Source organism: Anthonomus grandis, chromosome 18 (genome assembly GCF_022605725.1).
Source record: "Anthonomus grandis grandis chromosome 18, icAntGran1.3, whole genome shotgun sequence".
NCBI classification, from domain to species: Eukaryota; Metazoa; Arthropoda; class Insecta; order Coleoptera; family Curculionidae; genus Anthonomus; species Anthonomus grandis.
The window spans coordinates 13,877,879-13,897,468 of record NC_065563.1 but is presented as its reverse complement, the minus strand read 5'-3'; the positions used below and the strand labels follow the sequence as shown (position 1 = coordinate 13,897,468).

The 19,590-nt window shown below is 33.5% G+C and overlaps 3 protein-coding genes across 3 annotated transcripts; 1 reads left to right on the top strand and 2 right to left on the bottom strand.

Moving 5' to 3' along the window:
• Positions 1-929: 929 nt before the first annotated feature.
• Positions 930-4,077, bottom strand: LOC126746679 (solute carrier family 25 member 16-like). The gene is made up of 5 exons (XM_050454999.1): positions 3,914-4,077; positions 3,537-3,793; positions 3,294-3,445; positions 3,038-3,238; positions 930-2,783 (listed from the first exon to the last, which is right to left on the bottom strand). Exons 2-5 carry the CDS (start codon positions 3,610-3,612, stop codon positions 2,553-2,555), a joined length of 660 nt encoding a protein of 219 aa, XP_050310956.1. The 5' UTR covers positions 3,613-3,793; positions 3,914-4,077; the 3' UTR covers positions 930-2,552.
• Positions 4,078-4,247: 170 nt separating this feature from the next.
• LOC126746681 (low molecular weight phosphotyrosine protein phosphatase 1-like) lies at positions 4,248-19,517 on the top strand. The gene is made up of 4 exons (XM_050455002.1): positions 4,248-4,431; positions 4,583-4,770; positions 18,612-18,773; positions 19,350-19,517. Exons 1-4 carry the CDS (start codon positions 4,401-4,403, stop codon positions 19,440-19,442), a joined length of 474 nt encoding a protein of 157 aa, XP_050310959.1. The 5' UTR covers positions 4,248-4,400; the 3' UTR covers positions 19,443-19,517.
• LOC126746678 (arylsulfatase B-like) lies at positions 4,819-8,108 on the bottom strand. The gene is made up of 8 exons (XM_050454998.1): positions 7,960-8,108; positions 7,462-7,621; positions 7,150-7,400; positions 6,294-6,552; positions 6,073-6,230; positions 5,727-6,021; positions 5,443-5,670; positions 4,819-5,392 (listed from the first exon to the last, which is right to left on the bottom strand). The coding sequence occupies exons 1-8, from the start codon at positions 8,065-8,067 to the stop codon at positions 5,157-5,159; spliced, it is 1,695 nt and encodes a 564-aa protein (XP_050310955.1). The 5' UTR covers positions 8,068-8,108; the 3' UTR covers positions 4,819-5,156.
• Positions 19,518-19,590: the final 73 nt, after the last annotated feature.

Here is a 19,590-nt window from a genome sequence, read left to right as displayed (position 1 = left end):
CATGACTATGTTTTAAGGTCACGTGACTACCTTAACTTTCTTCCTATTTATCCGATTTGATTGAAATTTGGTATTTGGGGTTTATTTAGGATGCAATTATTAATTTTTGACAGATATTTGACATTTGACTTCCGGGTCACGTGACTATTGGTACTTTTTTGCTATTGGTCTGATTGGGTTCAAATTTGGTATTTGGGGTTTATTTAGAATGCAATTATTAATTTTTGACAGATATTTGACATTTGACTTCCGGGTCACGTGACTATTGTAACTTTTTTGCTATGAGTCCGATTGGATTCAAATTTGGTATTTATGCTTTATTTAGGACACAATTAATAAATTTTGACAGATAATTAACAAATTATATTTTAAAGTCACGTGACTATCAAAATTTCCTATTTGATTAAAATTTGCTATTAGATGATATGTATATATTTGTAGATAATATTTTGTATTACCCTATTCCTTTTATCTTAATTAGTTAAATTATTTCTTAAATTTGCCATTCAAAAAAAAAATTAAAAAATCATCTGTTCGAATACATAGGCTTTAAAGGGAACTTATCTTCTTTCATAATATTGTAGCATTATTATAGATTTTGAAAAATTTTGTCATAAAGCTTTTTCATTACTTTTTGAATGGTCTTTAGCCAGAAAAAAGAAATTTTGAATTTGGAGCATGTTTTGAAAAAATTTTCATTTTGGGCCGGATTTTGTTCGAAAATCGAAAAATGCAAAGAAATAGGTTTTCTGTTCATTTTAGAGTCAAATCGATAATAACCTTTTTGAAAGGTATCCTGAAGTAGTACAAGATAGAAAAATAAAAAGTTGAAATTTTTCCATAGGGCTCTTGATAATTCGATATTTATGATTAATAGTTTTTTACAATTTTTTCCGAATCTGTGATAGCTATAATCAATTAGTTTTAACATTTAAATACCTCGTAATATTCCCTAGAACTTTTGTTTAGGACAAAAAGTTGTCAGAGTTATAGTTTATTTATAAAAAAATAAAAACCATTTTTTCACAATTTTTCATGGCTATACCCCTTTCGATTTTGGAGCAAAAAAAAATTTTTTTTTTTTGGGGTTTTTTTACTGGAAATTGCCAACTTAGGGCTTACATTATAATTTGTCAGTTATCATTTTAAGAAAAAAAATGCTACCGTGGGAAAAAACGAGTCCCTATACATAGACTCTTATGGGACCTAATTTTTCCCTTTATATTATGGCACTCGTATAAATCGTGGAAAATTTTGTCATAAAGCTTTTTTATTAGTTTTTGAATGGTTTTTAACCAGAAAAAAGAAAATTTGAAATCGAAGCATTTTTTGAAAAAATACTGATTTTGAGCCCGGATTTTGCTTCAAAATCGAAAAATGCAAAGAAATAGGTTTTCCGTTCATTTTAGAGTCAAATTGGTAATAATCTTTTTTAAAGATACTCTGATTTAGTACAGGATAGAAAAATAAAAAATTGAAATTTTTCCATAGGGCTCTTGATAATTCGATATTTATGTTTAATAGTTTTTTCCAATTTTCTCCGATTGTATAATAGCTAGAACCGATTCGTTTTAACGCACGGATACCTCGTAATATTCCCGAAAACTTTTGTTTAAGACAAAAAGTTGTCAGAGTTATATTTTATTTTTAAAAAAATAAAAACCATTTTTTCGCAATTTTTCATGGCTATACCCCTTTCGATTTTCGACCAAAAAAAAAATTTTTTTTCTTGGGTTTTTTTACTTGAATTTGCCAACTTAGGGCTTACATTATAATTTGTCAATAATTATTTTAAGAAAAAAAAATGATACCGTGGGAAAAAACCAGTTTTCTTTTGTTTTTTCCCACATTTTTACTAATATCTCGGCTTCTATAGCTTCGATTCAATTCGTTGATGGTTTCTTTTATTTCTTATTCTCCTCCTGCCAATTCTTTTGATATTTTATTACTATTACATTTCAAAATAAAAAGAAAAATTTAAACAAATCGACGTAAAATCCCTATTTGTTCTATTTAAATAAATAGACCCTTATGGGAACTTTTCTCTGAATTTGGTATTTATGGTTTATTTAGGATACAACTAATAAATTATAACAGATAACTGACATTTAAGTTTCAGCCTAGGTCACGTGACTACCGTAACTTTTTTGCTATTGGTCCGATTCTGTTCGAATTTGGTATTCAGGCTTTATTTAGAATACTATTAATATACTTTCACAGATATTTGAAATATAAGACAGTATATTGACACACAACGCGACTATATAACAAATTATGGTTCTTTGAAGCATGATACCCCAACAACTGGTCCTCTCTTTCCTTGGCAGATAAACGTTAGCCTCACCTAAGTACACCTGATAATTTGCGATTTTTTTTAAGAAATCCTCTAAGGCTCATCACTGACAAGACCTAAAGGTTCCAAACTGGTCCCCACGGACCAAAAGTATAGGAGCGAAGCGACTATACTTGTTTACTTCGACAAGGTTTCCTATAATCCAGATCAAACTTTACTTACAAATAAGTGCGCTTGATCTGTCAAATTTTACTATTACTCAAATCATTTTACCTGTATTTTTTTCACACGGTTTAGAGGTCCATTGCGGTAAATATTTCAAACAGCCATACTTTAAGTATTCAAAACAGTAAAATGAGAGACCCGCGTACGGCACCATACCGCATAGAGTAGGAGTGAAACCTCTATATAGCCCCCTGAAGCCTCCTTCTTCCTTGAACATTGTAGTTGCTGTATGAACTATTCCTGTATAAACATGTTCGCCACTTATCTAAAATTAATAGAAATAATAAAAGAGGTACCTCTTTTCTTTTTGAAGAGGAAACAGCCATCTGAATAACTGAAATATACATATTATGTAGACTTATAACCTGGAATGACATAGAAAAATCGATCAATATTTTTTGACCACACCTGGATTATCTATTAAATTTTTATGTTAAAAAAAAATCCAGATCGGCTTAAAATTCTATTTATGAGTAGTTTGGTCTATACTTGGTTATAAATCTATGAAAATATTCATACTTGAAAGGCAAGCCTAGCTCTGATAGTGTCCAAGGGATAAGTCAGAAAAACAGAAGTCATGCCTGCTCCCGCACCAGCAATAAATTTGTCTATATGTGATTTCTGACCGAAAATACCATCGAGGTATTTCTTGTAAATTTCAAAGGAAGTAAATTGACATGCTGCATATGGGAATATCCGTACCATTTGAGCGCCATTGCCCTAAATCACAAATATTTGTTATAAATCCTATTAATTTTTTTTTCATCATGTCTACCTTATATAAAGCAAAAAACCCTTCCCGAGTGAGGATGTGACGAAGTCCAGAAAATACCCCATGGTTAATGTGGTGCTGGTTATGAGCTTGAAGTAAAATTTTTACTCTATCTAAAGGGGCTACTACTGTTTTTGATACCATGCCAGCCATACCTAGACAATTTTATTTTACCAATTGAAGTGAACATATTTACTGAAATTTTCTTTTAATGTGAAAGTTTTTTAAAAACAATGAAACACTTACCACCACAGGCCAAATTTTTGGTCACCAACAAAAGCTGAAGGTGATCCCTGCCTGTCTCACTTTTTAATCCAGACATTTCAAAATATTATTTAATAACAATAAAAATACTTGAAGATGTTTTCACTATCAAACGGATTGAATGAATGTACTAAATTCAAGAGGAAGTAAATAAACTTTCACTTATTGATGCTACACTGTTCATTTTTATTTGCCAAATGTCCTAGACCGTCAGGTCAGAGCATAGCATAGACTTCGTCCTACAAAAAAAAAACAATAAAGTTTTATTATTTATTGGCAATTGTTTAATTTTTTTAAGGCTAATATAAAATAGTAAACAATATTCGTAAAACGGTTATTACAATAAAATTACTACTTACCTGTTTTTATCAATAGAATCATGATTAATTTTTTACTAAGTACTAGATTATTTTAGCTAACGAAAATCCCAAAAATATTAAGACGATGTGACTGATAGTTCAAAGTTCAATTAATTCGGAATTGCCTGATTTCCAAAAATTGTTGATTGGTTTGTTTTCATTATTTCTAGGTTAGGTTTGGTTAGGTTCGAATTGATTTTAAACTTTGGGTTTAATCAGTAATTTAGGAGAAACGTCAAAAAACTAAATGTTCATCATATTTTACAATAAAATAAAGTTAATAATAAATATAGAAAAAAAGGAAAGTAGGAACCCTATGATGACAAGGACATGACGTATCGTGAGCTAACCATCCAAAGTCAAATGTTTGGTTATATTTTTGATGTGAAAAGTAAACAAAGTTTCGTCACTCCAAGTTGAATAAAATAACTAGTTATTGGACCTAATCTTTAATTCAATCCAATTGAATTTGTTATTATTGAAGAAAATGACAAAATCTGCACTTTTTGTTTGCCTGGGTAAGTTCTACATATTAATAAGGGCAAATTTTACAGAATAAAATATAATTTCTCTAAACTGTATTAAGGGTTTGGGATTCCATTGACTTTATCTAGGATTTAATAAACTTAAAACATTTCAATTACTCATTTATTTTTTTTAATCATTTAGGCAACATTTGTCGATCACCAATTGCAGAAGCAGTGTTCGGTCAGGTTGTGAAAGATAGAGGAGTGGAAAGTGAATGGAAAATAGACAGTGCAGCATTAGGTGGATGGCATGTTGGAAATCCTCCAGATTCAAGAGCTAGTAAAATATTGAAAAACCATGGAATTTCTTATCAGGGTAGAGCCAGACAAGTAAGTCATTATTATAACAGCAATTATTTGCTATATTAAAAAATATGCTCAGATTCTATTATATTTATATTAATATGAATATTTTTAAAATAATTTTACAAAGCAGCTATAAACAGTACAGATTCTGCCAAAGTTTTATACAATAACAAGATTATTTGTTTTAACAAAGACTGTAAGACATAAAATTTATGTAACAATTCACAGATTGTATCTCTAACATAATCAATAAAGTCAAAGGCATAAAGTTCATTACATATTAATAAATAGTCACTAAACTAAATGTCTTAACTATTTAAAAACATATGACATATGACATAAAAAACTGTATAAATAAATAAATAAACAATTATCTATTTAAATTCTAACTGATTTTTCATAAATTTTCTTTAATAAAGTACATGTGAATTATTAGTAAAACAACCATCACTATCCAACCAAGGGTACCAAGTGTTGTTGCAATTAATGGGATTTGAGCTAAGATCAATCTTTTTATTTAGTGATGGCACCATTTCCTTTATATATTTATTCAATTTTGTTGAGAGATAAAGCTTTTTTAATGGCTTCTTTTTAATAAGATTTTCAGTTTCACATGGATCGTTCCAAAGGTCGAACACACATTCATCTAAAATATTTTAATATAATTCTTGTGATTGTTGTTTAAAATTTACTTACCTAAGCAAGAGGTATCTTTTATCCTGGTTCTACCATTACACTGGCTGATGTCTAATTTATTTCTCAGCAAATTAATTTTCTCTTTAGTCAGTTCAATGCTATTTTGCAGTCCCTGTATGGCCAAATTGACATCAGAACTTAAAACTTCTGTTATATTGTATGGGGGAGAGTTTTTTGAACGGCCTGAGTCACCGTATGAGCCATCATACTCTCCATTATTATATGACCCTGTAATATGCATATTATTTTCAAATACTTATATCTACTTAAAAAAATCTTTCTACCTCTTAAATATTTGTATCTGCCATTGTTTCCAATTATTCCAGAGAATTTATTAATGTCGTCAATATTTAACAATATTTCTGTTCTTAAAGATGGTGTGTTGTCAGATATGCTGTGCCATTGGTTGATGCCATCTATTTGTCTCTCCAAGGGATTTCCTCCTGCCACATAAATTAATGTTGAGTGAAGATCAGTAATGTGCATTAAATGTTTATTAATGTATGACTTATTTTTTAAAAGTGGACTAAATAAAACTGCCGATCCCCGTATTCCACCTTCTAAGAGTGTGAATTTTAGCTAAAAATATCAAGTCTAGAGACAAATTTATTTCAAATTTTCTTTGCTTACTCCTTTTAATGGATAATTAGAACCATAATTTTGATACAGTCCTACAGTTTGAGCGCCATTGTCTGACAAAAAAACCACTATAGAATTTTCCAACATGCTTTTATCTCTTAATTTTGCAACCACTTTTCCCACAGATTTGTCCAATTGATAAACTATATCTATAAAGAAAAGAAGTCTCTGTAGAGGATCATAAAGATTTATATGAATGTAATTCTTCTCACCAGCATATCTTCTTCTCATAGGGTCATCAATGTAATAAAACTTTTCGTCAGTTACGGTAATATTTGGAACCCCGAGTTCAGTACCATAAGCGCCTGTATGACCTGCCAAATGGCCCAGATATAAAAACAACGGTTCTGATTTATTGTGATTTTCAATTATTTCTAGAGATTTTTCCGTGAACACGTCTGTGGCATACTTTCCTTGATAATCCCAAATGGGTTTTAGTCCGTCGTGTAAGTCCAACCCCGACCAAAATCCCTATAAATACAGGGTTATCTAAATTAAGTGTCCACCATTGGTAACTTTGTTGCATTTTTAACGCTGGTAAAAATGAGAAGAAAAAAAAACAATTGAGAATCGTATTTTTTAGTTTGTCAGTAAAATTACATTTTTTAAATAGAAACCCCTGTATATTATATTTTTTCAGTTAAAACATCAAATTTGAAAGAAAAACGTTTATAATGACTTTCGTCTTTGATAATGACTTGTCTTGCTGAAAATGCAGATGATATATACTTATAATATCCAATTCGTCTAAGAATTAAGTTATTATTCGAAATTTCCGTCATGCATTTCACTAGTTGGGATGCCCTTATAAAAGAACGGGTCAACAATTTTTGAACTGCACCCAACGTTGAAACTGAGACGGACATGTGGACCTCTTGGATGTACTAACAAAAGATTTTCTTTGACCAATAAAGTGAAAAATAATTCCAATGGGGTCAGATTAACAATTTTCAATATAACCGCAGTACACGTTTAGTGAAACGCTCAATTTTATTTTAGTTTGTTTGTTAGTATAACGTTATGCGTAGCTACTAACTTACTGTTGGTAACTATTTTCAATTAAATTACCTTAATCTGCCAGTCACGCTCCATATTTTGATAAGCGAAATAGTCATAATATCCGATAAATCCGTTCCAGTATCCGAAATGCGAGTCGAATCCTCTCTCTGTGGGCGTTTCATTTTTTCTGGCAGCCCCCAAATGCCACTTACCCACCAAATGAGTTTTATAACCGAGTTTTTTCAATTTTTGTGGTAAAAGTTCAATATCGGACCTAAGTGGCCTCTCTTCACCACAACTCAACGGGATCCCTTGATACCCTACGGTATTACAATGAAATTTTGATGCTGCAAGTAAATAATATTATTTTGAATTTTCCACCATATCTCATTGGGTATATTCCTGTTAGGAGAGCGGCCCTTGAAGGAGTGCATATCGCTTGTGTGTAAAATCTATCCAAAATGACCCCGTTATATCCCAGGGCGTCAATGTTTGGGGTGGGAATTTGATTCGATCCGTGGAAACTAAAGTCGTTCCAACCCTAAGAGAAGGGGGATGCACTAGCATTAAAAAATCATTTTAATAATTAGCATAAACCGATATATTTATTTGCCTATAGATATATTAATCATAATAAAAAAATTGATTAATCTTTGACATTAATACAAACAAAACTACATAAACTAATTAGGGTCAAATATGTACTAATTTCACATATAGACGAGCAATGGACATTTAAAACAAAGTCACGAAGATTAAAATCACCTAAAATTAAACATTTACAACCTGAAAGATGCGTTTCGATAATTATCATTTTTATACAGTCATGCAATTAAGTGATAACCTGCTTATCAGTCTATTAAAAACTTTCATACTTACGACATCATCTGCGATAATAAGTATAATGTGAGGTCTTGAATTACCACCATCCGAAAACACTGAATGTAAAATAACCGTAAAGCAACAAACTATCACCACACTTCTCATCTTGATACTATTGCAAAATCAACTAATTTTTGATATTTCCTTCTCTTGTGTGACCACGGCTGATCAATTTAACACGCGATTAAGTTATAATATCAGATGTTGTTATGTCATTATTTATATTAAATTATACAACATAATGGAAAACTATATACTATAATGTTTGAACATAATGGTTATTACTGTAGAATAAACTAGCTTATTTTTAAAATTTAACAATATTTTCTTATCTTTTAAATACACGTATAATTATGTTGTACCTATATATATATATATATATATATCTTTTTTACTTACATGCGTGACTAATTATATGATAAATTCGAGTTTATTAAAAGGTAAGTGTGCCAAATATTACCACCTTAACACTTAGTTATAAGAAATTCTTAAACTGTTATTAATAGGTGAGTACAATTTTACGCACGGGTATAAAAATGCATTGTTTCTAACATTATTTTTTATTTAAATCCAAAAACTAAATAGAAACTAAATTAATGTAAGTTTTTATTGGGATCACCAGACCTCCTATTATTGCCACCCCATGTCAATATTAGAAACTACAGAAAAAGTAACAAATTATACTAAGACAACAAAAATTGATAACTTAAAAGATAAGTAAACTTTCTTATTGCGATCTTCAGTCATTTTGGAACTACAGATTAAAGATAGAACAAACAGTTAAAAAAAAATTAAGAACAGTAAGGACAAATAAACCTTTCTCTGTCATTTTTAGTTAGGCCTACACATGCTTCATGAACATATTTATAACAAACTATGCACAAGCGCATATCTTCTTCCCGGCAGGTGTTACAAAGAAAACAAAACCACGATTTTTTCGGTTCTTCTGATTTTTCCTTCGATTTCTTTTTGGTACCACTCTTTGCTTCTCTGACAACTTTGGTTGAATCCAATTTTGGTTTTGGCGCGAAAAGATCTTTGGTAACTTGCTGGGCTTTACTGTTTAAAGCCGGCTTCCTTTTTACTGTAGGTACATTGATTTAGGGGGTAATGAGCAATCCAATATCTTTAAACGAAGTATCTAAGCATTTAGAGTCGGGTGTTGAGTCCATATTCTGGATTAGAGTTTATGGTTTCCTCTGTGATGGTATCATCTTTTTTATTTTGTGGCAGTTTAGTTAGTCTCTTTACATCTTTTTGTTTTTGTATTAGTTTATTTAATGGTATTTCATCGTCATCGCTGCTTTCATAGTGCCCAATAGCCCTGGTGTTAAGTTTCTTAGTCTGTGTAGTCTGTTTTTGGTTTCGACTAAACTTATCTTCTAAACTTTTTTTTTCAAATTTACCAAAGGTTCATTTTCATCGGATATATCGTCAAGACTAAAATCCGATAGTGATTCGGTATCTGTGCTAGAAAAGGGACTCTTCTTTCTTTTTTGAAGCGGTTTTTTTAGTAGTTGATATCCGCTTGTACTCGCGTTTGCGAACTGAACCGCAACAGTTTTCTTTGGCACTTGATACCCGCTTGTACTTGCTTTGTTTTTGTCTGCAGACTCAATTGACCTGCAAGAACTTTCCACGACATCTGATACACCTTGAGAATTATTTACTACGTCGTTTTCTTCTCTGTGGGTGATCAAACTTGGTGCATAAGCCTCTTCAGGTATAGCCTCTGGTCTAAATGGATATATACCGGTGGCTTTAAAACCAGAAATAATGTTTGATGGAATCATCGCTTTGAACCAAACGGGAGTAAAAATTTCTCCAAACCTCATTTTCGTAATTGCTTTTCCAAGGTTTATCATTAAAAACTCCAAAACTTCTTGATCCCCAAACGTCTCAAAACTTTTAAATACAGACTTGTCCATGGGTTGCAACTCATGTGAAGTGTTGCTTGGAAGACAAAATAAAGTTATGCCCATGCGGTCTGCTGCATCAACTATAGAAATATCAAGGTGACCTTTAGCCCCATCGAATATTAGTAGTGTTGGGCCAGAATTTTTCAATGAGGAAAAATGAGTAAGCCATACAATAAAGACTTCACATGTCATGCTTCCTTTATTTGTGACAATTGCCTTTGAGCCAGGTGGCAAGTGATCAGACCATTCCGGTTTTAACCTTTGTCCTTTAAAAAACACAAAAGGTGGTACTGATTGACCCAGTGCGTTTCCACAACCTACAATTGACACATTTTCCCCATGCTTGGGTGCGGTTAAATGTACGCTCTTTGCCCCTTTTTTGGCTAAAACAATTGTGTAGCTGCCAGTGGATATGGAGGCCTAATGGACTGTATAAACAAAAAACTGCCTTCAACTTAACTATTTAATTACTTTGAAAACATAACAAATTCCGGGTAAATACAAATTGGCGCGAAGACTGCCTTAAACGCCGTCTCGACAACTTCGCCTTCGCTTACATTATTCATACTACCAATAATTAAAAATAGATTTCGAGCGCGGTCGCTCGCGCTGGTGCCATACACGGGCGCTGGTCATACATCAACCGCGTTGCCGGATTGAAAATTAATTCAAAATATTTGAAGGAACCGTACATACCGGCCACCTTGAAATCATAAATTTCAACACAGAGAGTCACTTCACTTCACAGTGTCCTCGACAGTGTTCCTTTCGAGGGGTAACAAACAGAGTTTGGATATAGCACGTTTGGCAATAGAACCATCACTGAACCTCACGTTTACCACACGTGTTACATTGTCCTTTCCTGGAAAGCACTCGATCACCCTGGCTGTTCTCCACTTCAGTGGGGGAAGGTTATCCTCCTTAACCAAAACTAGGTCACCTGCTGCCAGATTGTCTGATCCGCCCTGGAACCATCTCTGTCTGGATTGAAGTTCTGAGATATACTCCTTGCTCCATCTGGACCAGAAGTGTTGTACAATTTGCTGGAGCCTTTTGAAGTGTGTAAGCCGATTTTCTGGCATTTCAGTCAATATAGGTTCAGGGAAGGCTAGGATAGGCCTGCCTATGAGGAAATGCCCAGGACTCAAGGGAGAAAAGTCATCAACATTTGAGGACATGGGAGAAATTGGACGAGAGTTTAATACTTCTTCAATTTGAGTTAAAACAGTCATAAAGTGTTCATAGTGTAGGTGAGTATCTCCAATAGTCCTCCTTAAGTGGAACTTACAACTTTTAACACAACTTTCCCATAAGCCCCCGAAATTAGGAGCTCTTGGTGGAATAAAGTGAAAATTTACTCCTTCATTATTTACATGATGACCGATCTCTGAAGCATTGGACTTTAAAAATTTGCGAAGCTCAGAGTCAGCCCCCACAAATGCGGTACCATTGTCACAGTAAAAGTCAGTCGGCTTACCCCTCCTAGCAATAAATCGCTTAAAGGTAGCAAGAAAAGCAGCGCTCGTCAGCTCGGTCACCAATTCGAGGTGAACCGCCTTGATGGTCATGCAAACAAAAACAACCACATAGGCCTTAATCATTTTTGGATTGCGCGTTTGACGGTCCTTAAGTAAAAATGGTCCTGCGTAGTCACAACCAGTATGTATGAATGGTAAAAACTTATTGATTCTGTAATATGGTAAATTACCCATCAAATAGTCAAGGGTTTTTGGCTTAGCCTTGAAACAAACTATACAGTGGTGCAAAATTGACCTAGCCAGACTACGCCCAGATGGTACCCAATATTTTTGCCTAACAGTGTACAATAGTTGTTGCGGACCACAATGCAACAATGATTTATGGAAAAACTCAAAAATCATTTTTGTCAAAATATGTCTTTTACCCAATATTATTGGAAATTTCTTACTGTAATTTAAATTGGCATTATAAAGCCGGCCACCAACCCTAATTAATTTACTCTCTTTATCAAGAAATGGACATAAAGGTAAAATGGAAATTTCCTTATCCTCCTTAATAGGTTTATCATTTAATAAGTTATAATAAACTTGCTTAAAAGACTGAATCTGTGAAATTCGAATTAAATTTTCCATTGACAAATTTAATTCAGTAGCTGTCAAATAGGGTTTTAAATTTTTATTAGTTCCAAGTTTCCTAGCTCTACAATTACTAATAAACCTATAACAAAAACCTAAGACGCCAGTCAATTTTGTAAGTGAAGAAAACTTAGAAAATAAATCAAATTTCAGAACTTGTTCAAAAATTGCAACATTAGCAACAATTCTTTGCTCAGGTAGAGTTTCTGGAATGTCCTCCACACTAGTCAAAGGTAAAGTGTCCTCCCTCAACCAGTGAGGTCCATGAAACCAAAATTCATTGGTAATAAGACTTAATGCAGTACACCCGCGTGAAACTAGATCCGCTGGATTTTCTTCGGAGCGTACATGATACCAACTGTCAGGGTTTGTTAGAGATTGAATCTCGTTGGCTCTATTTTTGACAAACGTCTTAAACCTATCTGAATTTCCCTTAATCCAGCCTAGGGTAATGGTAGAGTCACTCCAATAATATACTGCATGAAAGTCTATCTGAATCATGTCAATGACCTTCTTTGTCAACCTAGCAGCTATCAGTGCCGCTGATAATTCTAGTCGAGGCAGAGTCGGGGTTTTCACTGGAGCAACCTTTGCTTTAGAGCATAACAGAAACGATAAATAACTTCCATCAAAATTAATCGACCTAACATATAGTGCAACACCATACGCCTTTTCTGACGCGTCAGCAAATGTGTGCAACTCTACAAACTGCATATTTCTGGAAAGCATACACCTAGGGATCTTCAACTGATTTAAATTTCTCAAATCTTGACAAAACTTATCCCAAATATCAAACAAAGTACTTGAGACTTCAGCATCCCAGTCTGAATGCTCTTTCCACAAACTCTGTACTAACAACTTAGCCACTAAAATAACTGGTTGAACCAGTCCCAACGGGTCGAATATCTGACTAGCTATTGATAAGATCTTACGTTTTGTAACACTTGTTTGCCCTGAAAACTCCCTAATTTTATATTGAATACAGTCACTATATGCATTCCAGTATACACCTAATGTCTTATTCTGCTCATTCTCACCCAACTCTAGCATACTAGCCTCTAAATTGTCATTCACTTGGAAACTGTCACAAAAATCTCTCTTATTTGAGAGCCACTTTCTTAGCTGAAAACCTGCACTCTCTAGGATCATCGAAATTTCTTTCTGTAATACTAACAACCCATTTTCGCTGTCAGTACCTGTCAGCAGGTCATCCATGTACATGTCCTGTCTAATTATACGAGCGGCCTCTGGAAACTCAGATTCATATTCATTCGCCACTTGGTGAAGGCAACGTACGGCTAAAAATGGACTACTTGCCATACCATATACTACCGTATTCAACTCATAACACACTATGTTGCCATCATCTTTACGCCATAATATTCGCTGATATGGTCTATGCTCTGGATTAACTAAGATTTGTCGGAACATCTTTGAGATGTCAGCATTTAACACATATTTGTGTTTGCGAAATCTAAGTAGAATGGAGACTAAGTCGTTACCAATCGAAGGCCCTGTATATTGGACACAATTCAAACTTAGCCCACTGGATGTCATAATAGAGGCATTGAATACAACCCTCAACTTGCAAGTCAAACTGTCCTTTTTGATAACTGCATGATGCGGTAACAAGAAACTCTCATTATCCTTACTCTGTCTCCAATCACTCCTTAACTCGCTCATGTGCCCAAGATCCTCAAACTCTGCTATAAACTGGGAGTATTCTTTCTTTAACTCAAGATTTTTCGCAAACTTTCTGTCTAACGATCTCAAACTTGCTAAAGCCGTTACCTTGGAGTCACCTAAATCTGACAAATTTTCCTTAAATGGAATCTTTACTACAAATCTGCCTGAAGAGTCTCTCTGAAAAGTCTCTAGGAAATATTTCTCACAATAATCATCCTTAATATGAGGCACCACAGGTTCCTCGAGCTGCCAAAATTTCATAAGAGTCTGATTTAATGAATCATCTATAGCTAAATTACAAACGGACTTATCACCCCTTCCACTAGATAAAAAATCTAACTCTCCACCAACTAACCAACCTAATTGTGTCCTTTGCAGCACAGGTTGACCTCTGCCTAGCCTAATCTGTTCCATAATTAATATATCATAAAAAATATCTACGCCCAATAACATGTCAATATCTTGGGAGACATTAAATAATGGATCTGCCAATTCAATATTCTTAGGTAATTGTACGAGAATACTCTTAAAAGAAAACAACGGAATAGGAGAAGTCACTTGCCTAATGACTAAACATTTTAACTCCTTAGTATACTCCCCAATGCGAGATTGCATTCTAACCATAGTCTGGTATTTAATGTGAACATTTCCAGCACTACCTACACCAGAAATCTGGAAATTAACTAATGTCAAAGAACCGCCTATTCTGTTAACAAACTTCTCTGATATGTAATTACTTTGAGAGCCTTGATCTACTAAACACCTTGCTTGATAAATCTTATTATCTGGGCCTACTATATTTACCACTGCTGTGGATAGTAATGGGAAGCTGGTCTGCTTACTAAACCCTGAAATTAAGCCTAAACTGCCTGGATTAGTCTCAGATTTTCTAATATTGCTTAAATTCGAACCCTGAAACCCTGTACTACACAATGTAGTGCGTACATCTAAATTTTGACCAAGACTAGCCGAATTGGTCTCAACTGCCTCATTTCCTGGAAAGGACTGTGATGTAGTCACATACGAGTCTCTATTTTTCAAAATACCAGGATCCTTGGATTGTCTACATAACAATGAATTATGCAATGAATCGCAAAACCTACAGCGAGCCTTGCTGCAACCTGATGCTTCATGGTAGGGGTTAAAACAATTCAAGCACAACTTCAACTTCCTAATTTCTGTGATTCTATCTTCCACATTCAAATTCTTAAACTTATCGCAACTAAATATGGAGTGGTCAAATTTGCAATAATAACATGAGAATTTACCTCTTGGGTTTGAAGTAGCCACATATGTACCTCTTTGCCTAAATACCCTTTTATCCCCTGCATCTCGCCCAGAATAATCTACCCTTGGTTTTTTATCGACCTGATTACCCAACTTAGATGCCAAATTTTGAGGTTTTGTCAATTCTAATTTTTCGAGTAAAGCACATTTATTTTGCAAAAAATTATGAACCTCCGCCCAAGTAGGAAACATGCCCTTTAATTTAAATGCTTCCCACTCTCTCCTAGTCTGGCTGTCAAATTTATTAATTAAAATTGCAATTAGTAAAGTGTCCCACTTGTCAGTAGGTTGTTTCATCGCTTCTAATGCCCTAATATTTTTATTAAAAGTATCAAAAAGTCTTCTCAATTCTACATGTGATTCTTTAAGCACAACTGGTGCGTCTAAAATGCCTTGAACGTATGTGTCAACAACTAGTCTGTTGTTTTCATAGCGCTCTTCCAAAAGTGACCAAGCTACGTCCCAATTAGCCACAGTTATTTTTAATGACCCAATTAAATCTGATGGCCCACCACTTAAACTAGCCCTTAAGTACTGCAATTTTTGCACCGGTGAAGCACCCTCAGTCATAGCCAAAAATATGTCTTTAAATTCTAACCAGTTTCCAATTTTCCCAGAAAAACAAGGTAAATTTAAAATTGGTAAATTATTTTTTAAAGGGTAACCCGAGGGGGAAACTGCCTGACCCTGACCTGCCAAACCCTGTGAATGCTGACTATTATTACTACTATTTTCAACCTTATCTGTCTCATGCTTATCAATAGCTGTTTTAGCCTTAGCCAACAATTCAAAATAGTCTTCATAATAATTTTTCTCATCAAGCTCTTGTTGTTTTTGTTGCTCGCTAAATTCAGCCATTGATTCTAATAAAGTTGAAATATCCAATTGCACCTGAGAAAAGTCATCATATCCCGGTTCAAATTTAGATAATCTGCCCTTCAATTCATTAAATTTTAAAGCCGTTAAATCGTCACAATCTATACTGTCCAAAAAATTCTTAAACAAAGTCAAATTACGTCTAATATGACTTCTTTTTAATTTTAAGTGATTTAAGTCTCCTACTTTTTCTGCCATTTTAACTTAAATTAAATAATTAAACTTGTCAGTTTTTAATTGCCTAAACCTGTCAAAACTTGTCAGTTCTTGTCTTAAACTTATCTGTCCTTGTCAGGAAATAAATAAATAAGGAATAGATTAAAGGAAATTGACTTACTGCCCTTTTATTGCCAATTGCCTCAACCAAATTGCCACGAAAATATTCAATAAAGTTCGCCAGAACGTATAAATAATTGAATATTTAACACTCACGTCGGAGTCTTATTATTTGCAAGTCTGCAAACTAATTTGCGATTTTGCAAGTCTGCAAAATGCCACAATGTCTTTTTAAACGTACGAAAACGTTTACGATTAGCACTCACGTCTCACGTCGGAGGATTATTTTGCAAGTCTGCAAACTGCCGAATACCGGAATTTTTCACTTAACTGCCAAAACAAATGCTGCCTACAGCCAATCCACAATCCGCGAGAGGACCAAAAAATGTAGCTGCCAGTGGATATGGAGGCCTAATGGACTGTATAAACAAAAAACTGCCTTCAACTTAACTATTTAATTACTTTGAAAACATAACAAATTCCGGGTAAATACAAATTGGCGCGAAGACTGCCTTAAACGCCGTCTCGACAACTTCGCCTTCGCTTACATTATTCATACTACCAATAATTAAAAATAGATTTCGAGCGCGGTCGCTCGCGCTGGTGCCATACACGGGCGCTGGTCATACATCAACCGCGTTGCCGGATTGAAAATTAATTCAAAATATTTGAAGGAACCGTACAAATTGGTTGCTTATGAATTGTCAATCTGCACCCTTTTTCGTCCATATTATAAATTTTACCCGGTTTGTCAAATAACTTTAGCTTTTCGATGGTTTCTCTTAGCTTATGAAAGTAGTCATCAACGATTGGCCTATTCATTTTTTGGGCTCGCGCCATATTCATTTGTTGAGCTCTTCATTTCGATACGTCCGGATGCCCAGTTAAGAATAACTTGAGCCATTTTCTACCAGCCCTATTCGAGATTTTAGAAAACGGATTTGAAATGTTTTTTGCTGTTGCATAAGAAAATACACTTTTCATTAAAATCTTGCTTGTTATAGGCATTCCTACCTCAGCTAGTCTGTGGATTCTTTGCACTAACTCATTTTCTTGTTCTGTAGATAATACTGGTGACCTTCCGAGCTTTTTTTTATAATTTTGGGTTCTATGATGAAGACCTTGTGTTGTACGAGGTATACTGTATTGCTTGGCAGCAGCTTTGATGGACATTCCATTCCCTATGGCTTGCAACGCTGAGCGTAGGTCTTCTTCTGACCACTAAGCTCTTTTTCTTGGCATTCTACAAAAACAATTATATTTTGTTCCTAATATTGCCACTGACAATATTAGGAATACTTAGTGATGGCAATATTAGGAACAAATGACGTAAAGAAAAAAAAATACATAACCTAGAAACACATATAAAATAATTGAAGCAATTTATAATTCAAGAACCATTGGATGTACTTACATGTGCTTATTGAAAAAAATCCAAAAAATATTAGGTTAGATTGTATTACCATCAACGTAAAATGTGAACTTGTTTATAACGCGAAGAAGAAAAACAAATAGCGTGCTCCTACGTCTGACGAAAGACATAGACTAAATCTTTCGATGGTAAAACAAATGGCCGACAAATCAAACTAACTTTTGGTGCTACCATCTAAATTTTAGTCTCGATACTGGCTGAGTAAGGAGGGGTGGCGATATTAGGAACAATGGCAATATTTGGCGCACGTACCTAATATAAAAGTAACAAAAAAGTAGGAATAGGAACAGCTTTATGTGATATTACTGCAAACCAATTAAGGGATTTTTTCGTTAAGCACATTCCACAAATTTTAAATACTGAGTCTAGTTTTGTTTATAATTATTATAACAGCAAGATCTTTCATGGTAACGATTTATTTACATTTCTGTTTAAGCAGAGGTAGTAGAAAATATTACATTTAATAATACTGTAACGAAATTCGGGAACACACTTTTATTGTCAACGTCAAAAACACTAACCTAATTCGCTTTGACTGTCGTTTAATTGTTTCCAAGGTAAAAACTGACTAAACAATTAAAACTGAATGAATTGTCACGAAGCGCGTCCTTTTTAAAACCCGATAATTAGAATTATCTTCATTGTTTTTGCCCAAAGAGACCAATAATTTTAGAAGAATACTGACAGTCAAAGCAACCAAGTATACAAGTTCTAGAAAATTAGAACTACAGGGATTTACAATAATATAACCTAAATAACTTAAATTGGGGCCACAATGGGGCTCTCAAACAAGATGAACTACTTAAAAACTAAACACTATAGATGAAAATAATAAACCAAACGTAAGTAGAACCCTAAAGATACCCTACGAATCAACTTTAACTACAGAATACTAATAAAATTGTACAAAAACTAGAAGAATAATTAACGTATTTACATTTTCATAATAATATATTATATTACATAATTTAAAATCTCTCAGAATGAGATAAAGTATGCTTAAAGATGCTTCTTTGTCTAGTCCATATAACCCCAATAGCCATTTCAATTTTTTCACAGATAGAAGATAACGATTTCAAAGAGTTTGACTACATATTCGGAATGGATAACAATAACATTTCCAATTTACGAGAGCAGCAACCAAAAGGCAGCAAAGCGAAAGTGTTGTTATTAGGGGATTTCGATCCTGAAGGTGATAAAATTATCAGAGACCCCTACTACGTAAGTAATATCGATTATTTTATTAAAATGAAAAATCAAAATAGTTAACATAAGAACCAGGAAGATGTGGGTAAAGAATTAATGAGGAAGTGAACCGCAACCGTATTTAATTCCAACCTGAATATCGAATTCATTTTGTTTGTGTTGTATCAGGAAATGTTCTTTATTATACGGGGTGTTCACTAAGCATGAATCGCGTCTATATCTTGGAAACTGTCAATGTGCCATTGTTGAATTTTTCTTAACAAAATAAAAGTGGTCTAGGTGGCATACATAAAAGGTGAATAATTCAATTCTAATTTTCTCATTTCAATATTGGTACGGTACAATTTTGATAGCGGAAAATAGAGATTTTATGATGACAAACTATGGTTCATCCGTTTTTTTTGTTTTAAATGTTCTATAGATCGTACCCTTTCTATTAAACAAAAATTTTTTTTTAGTAAAATCGTTGAGTCTTGTATATCGGTTGTAATTAAAAGTCAAGCAATACGAAAGTGACGTTCATTATTACTTGATAACAGTGTTATAATTATAAAAATGATAATGTTTACAATATTAAATATTTATTTTCAGGATTCCGGCAGTGAGGGATTTGAAAAGTGTTATCAACAATGTATGAGAGCTTGTAATGGATTTTTGGATCAAATTAAAGAAAAGAAAATTTAAGGAACCGTTTCCATTTTATTTTTTGTTGCTTTATGTGAATTTCAAAGAAAAATAAAAAACGTTTTAAGATTTTAAGGTTTTAATTAATTTACATAAAACGAACAATACACATATTTATGAAACCTCGATGTTTTATATTAATCGTTAC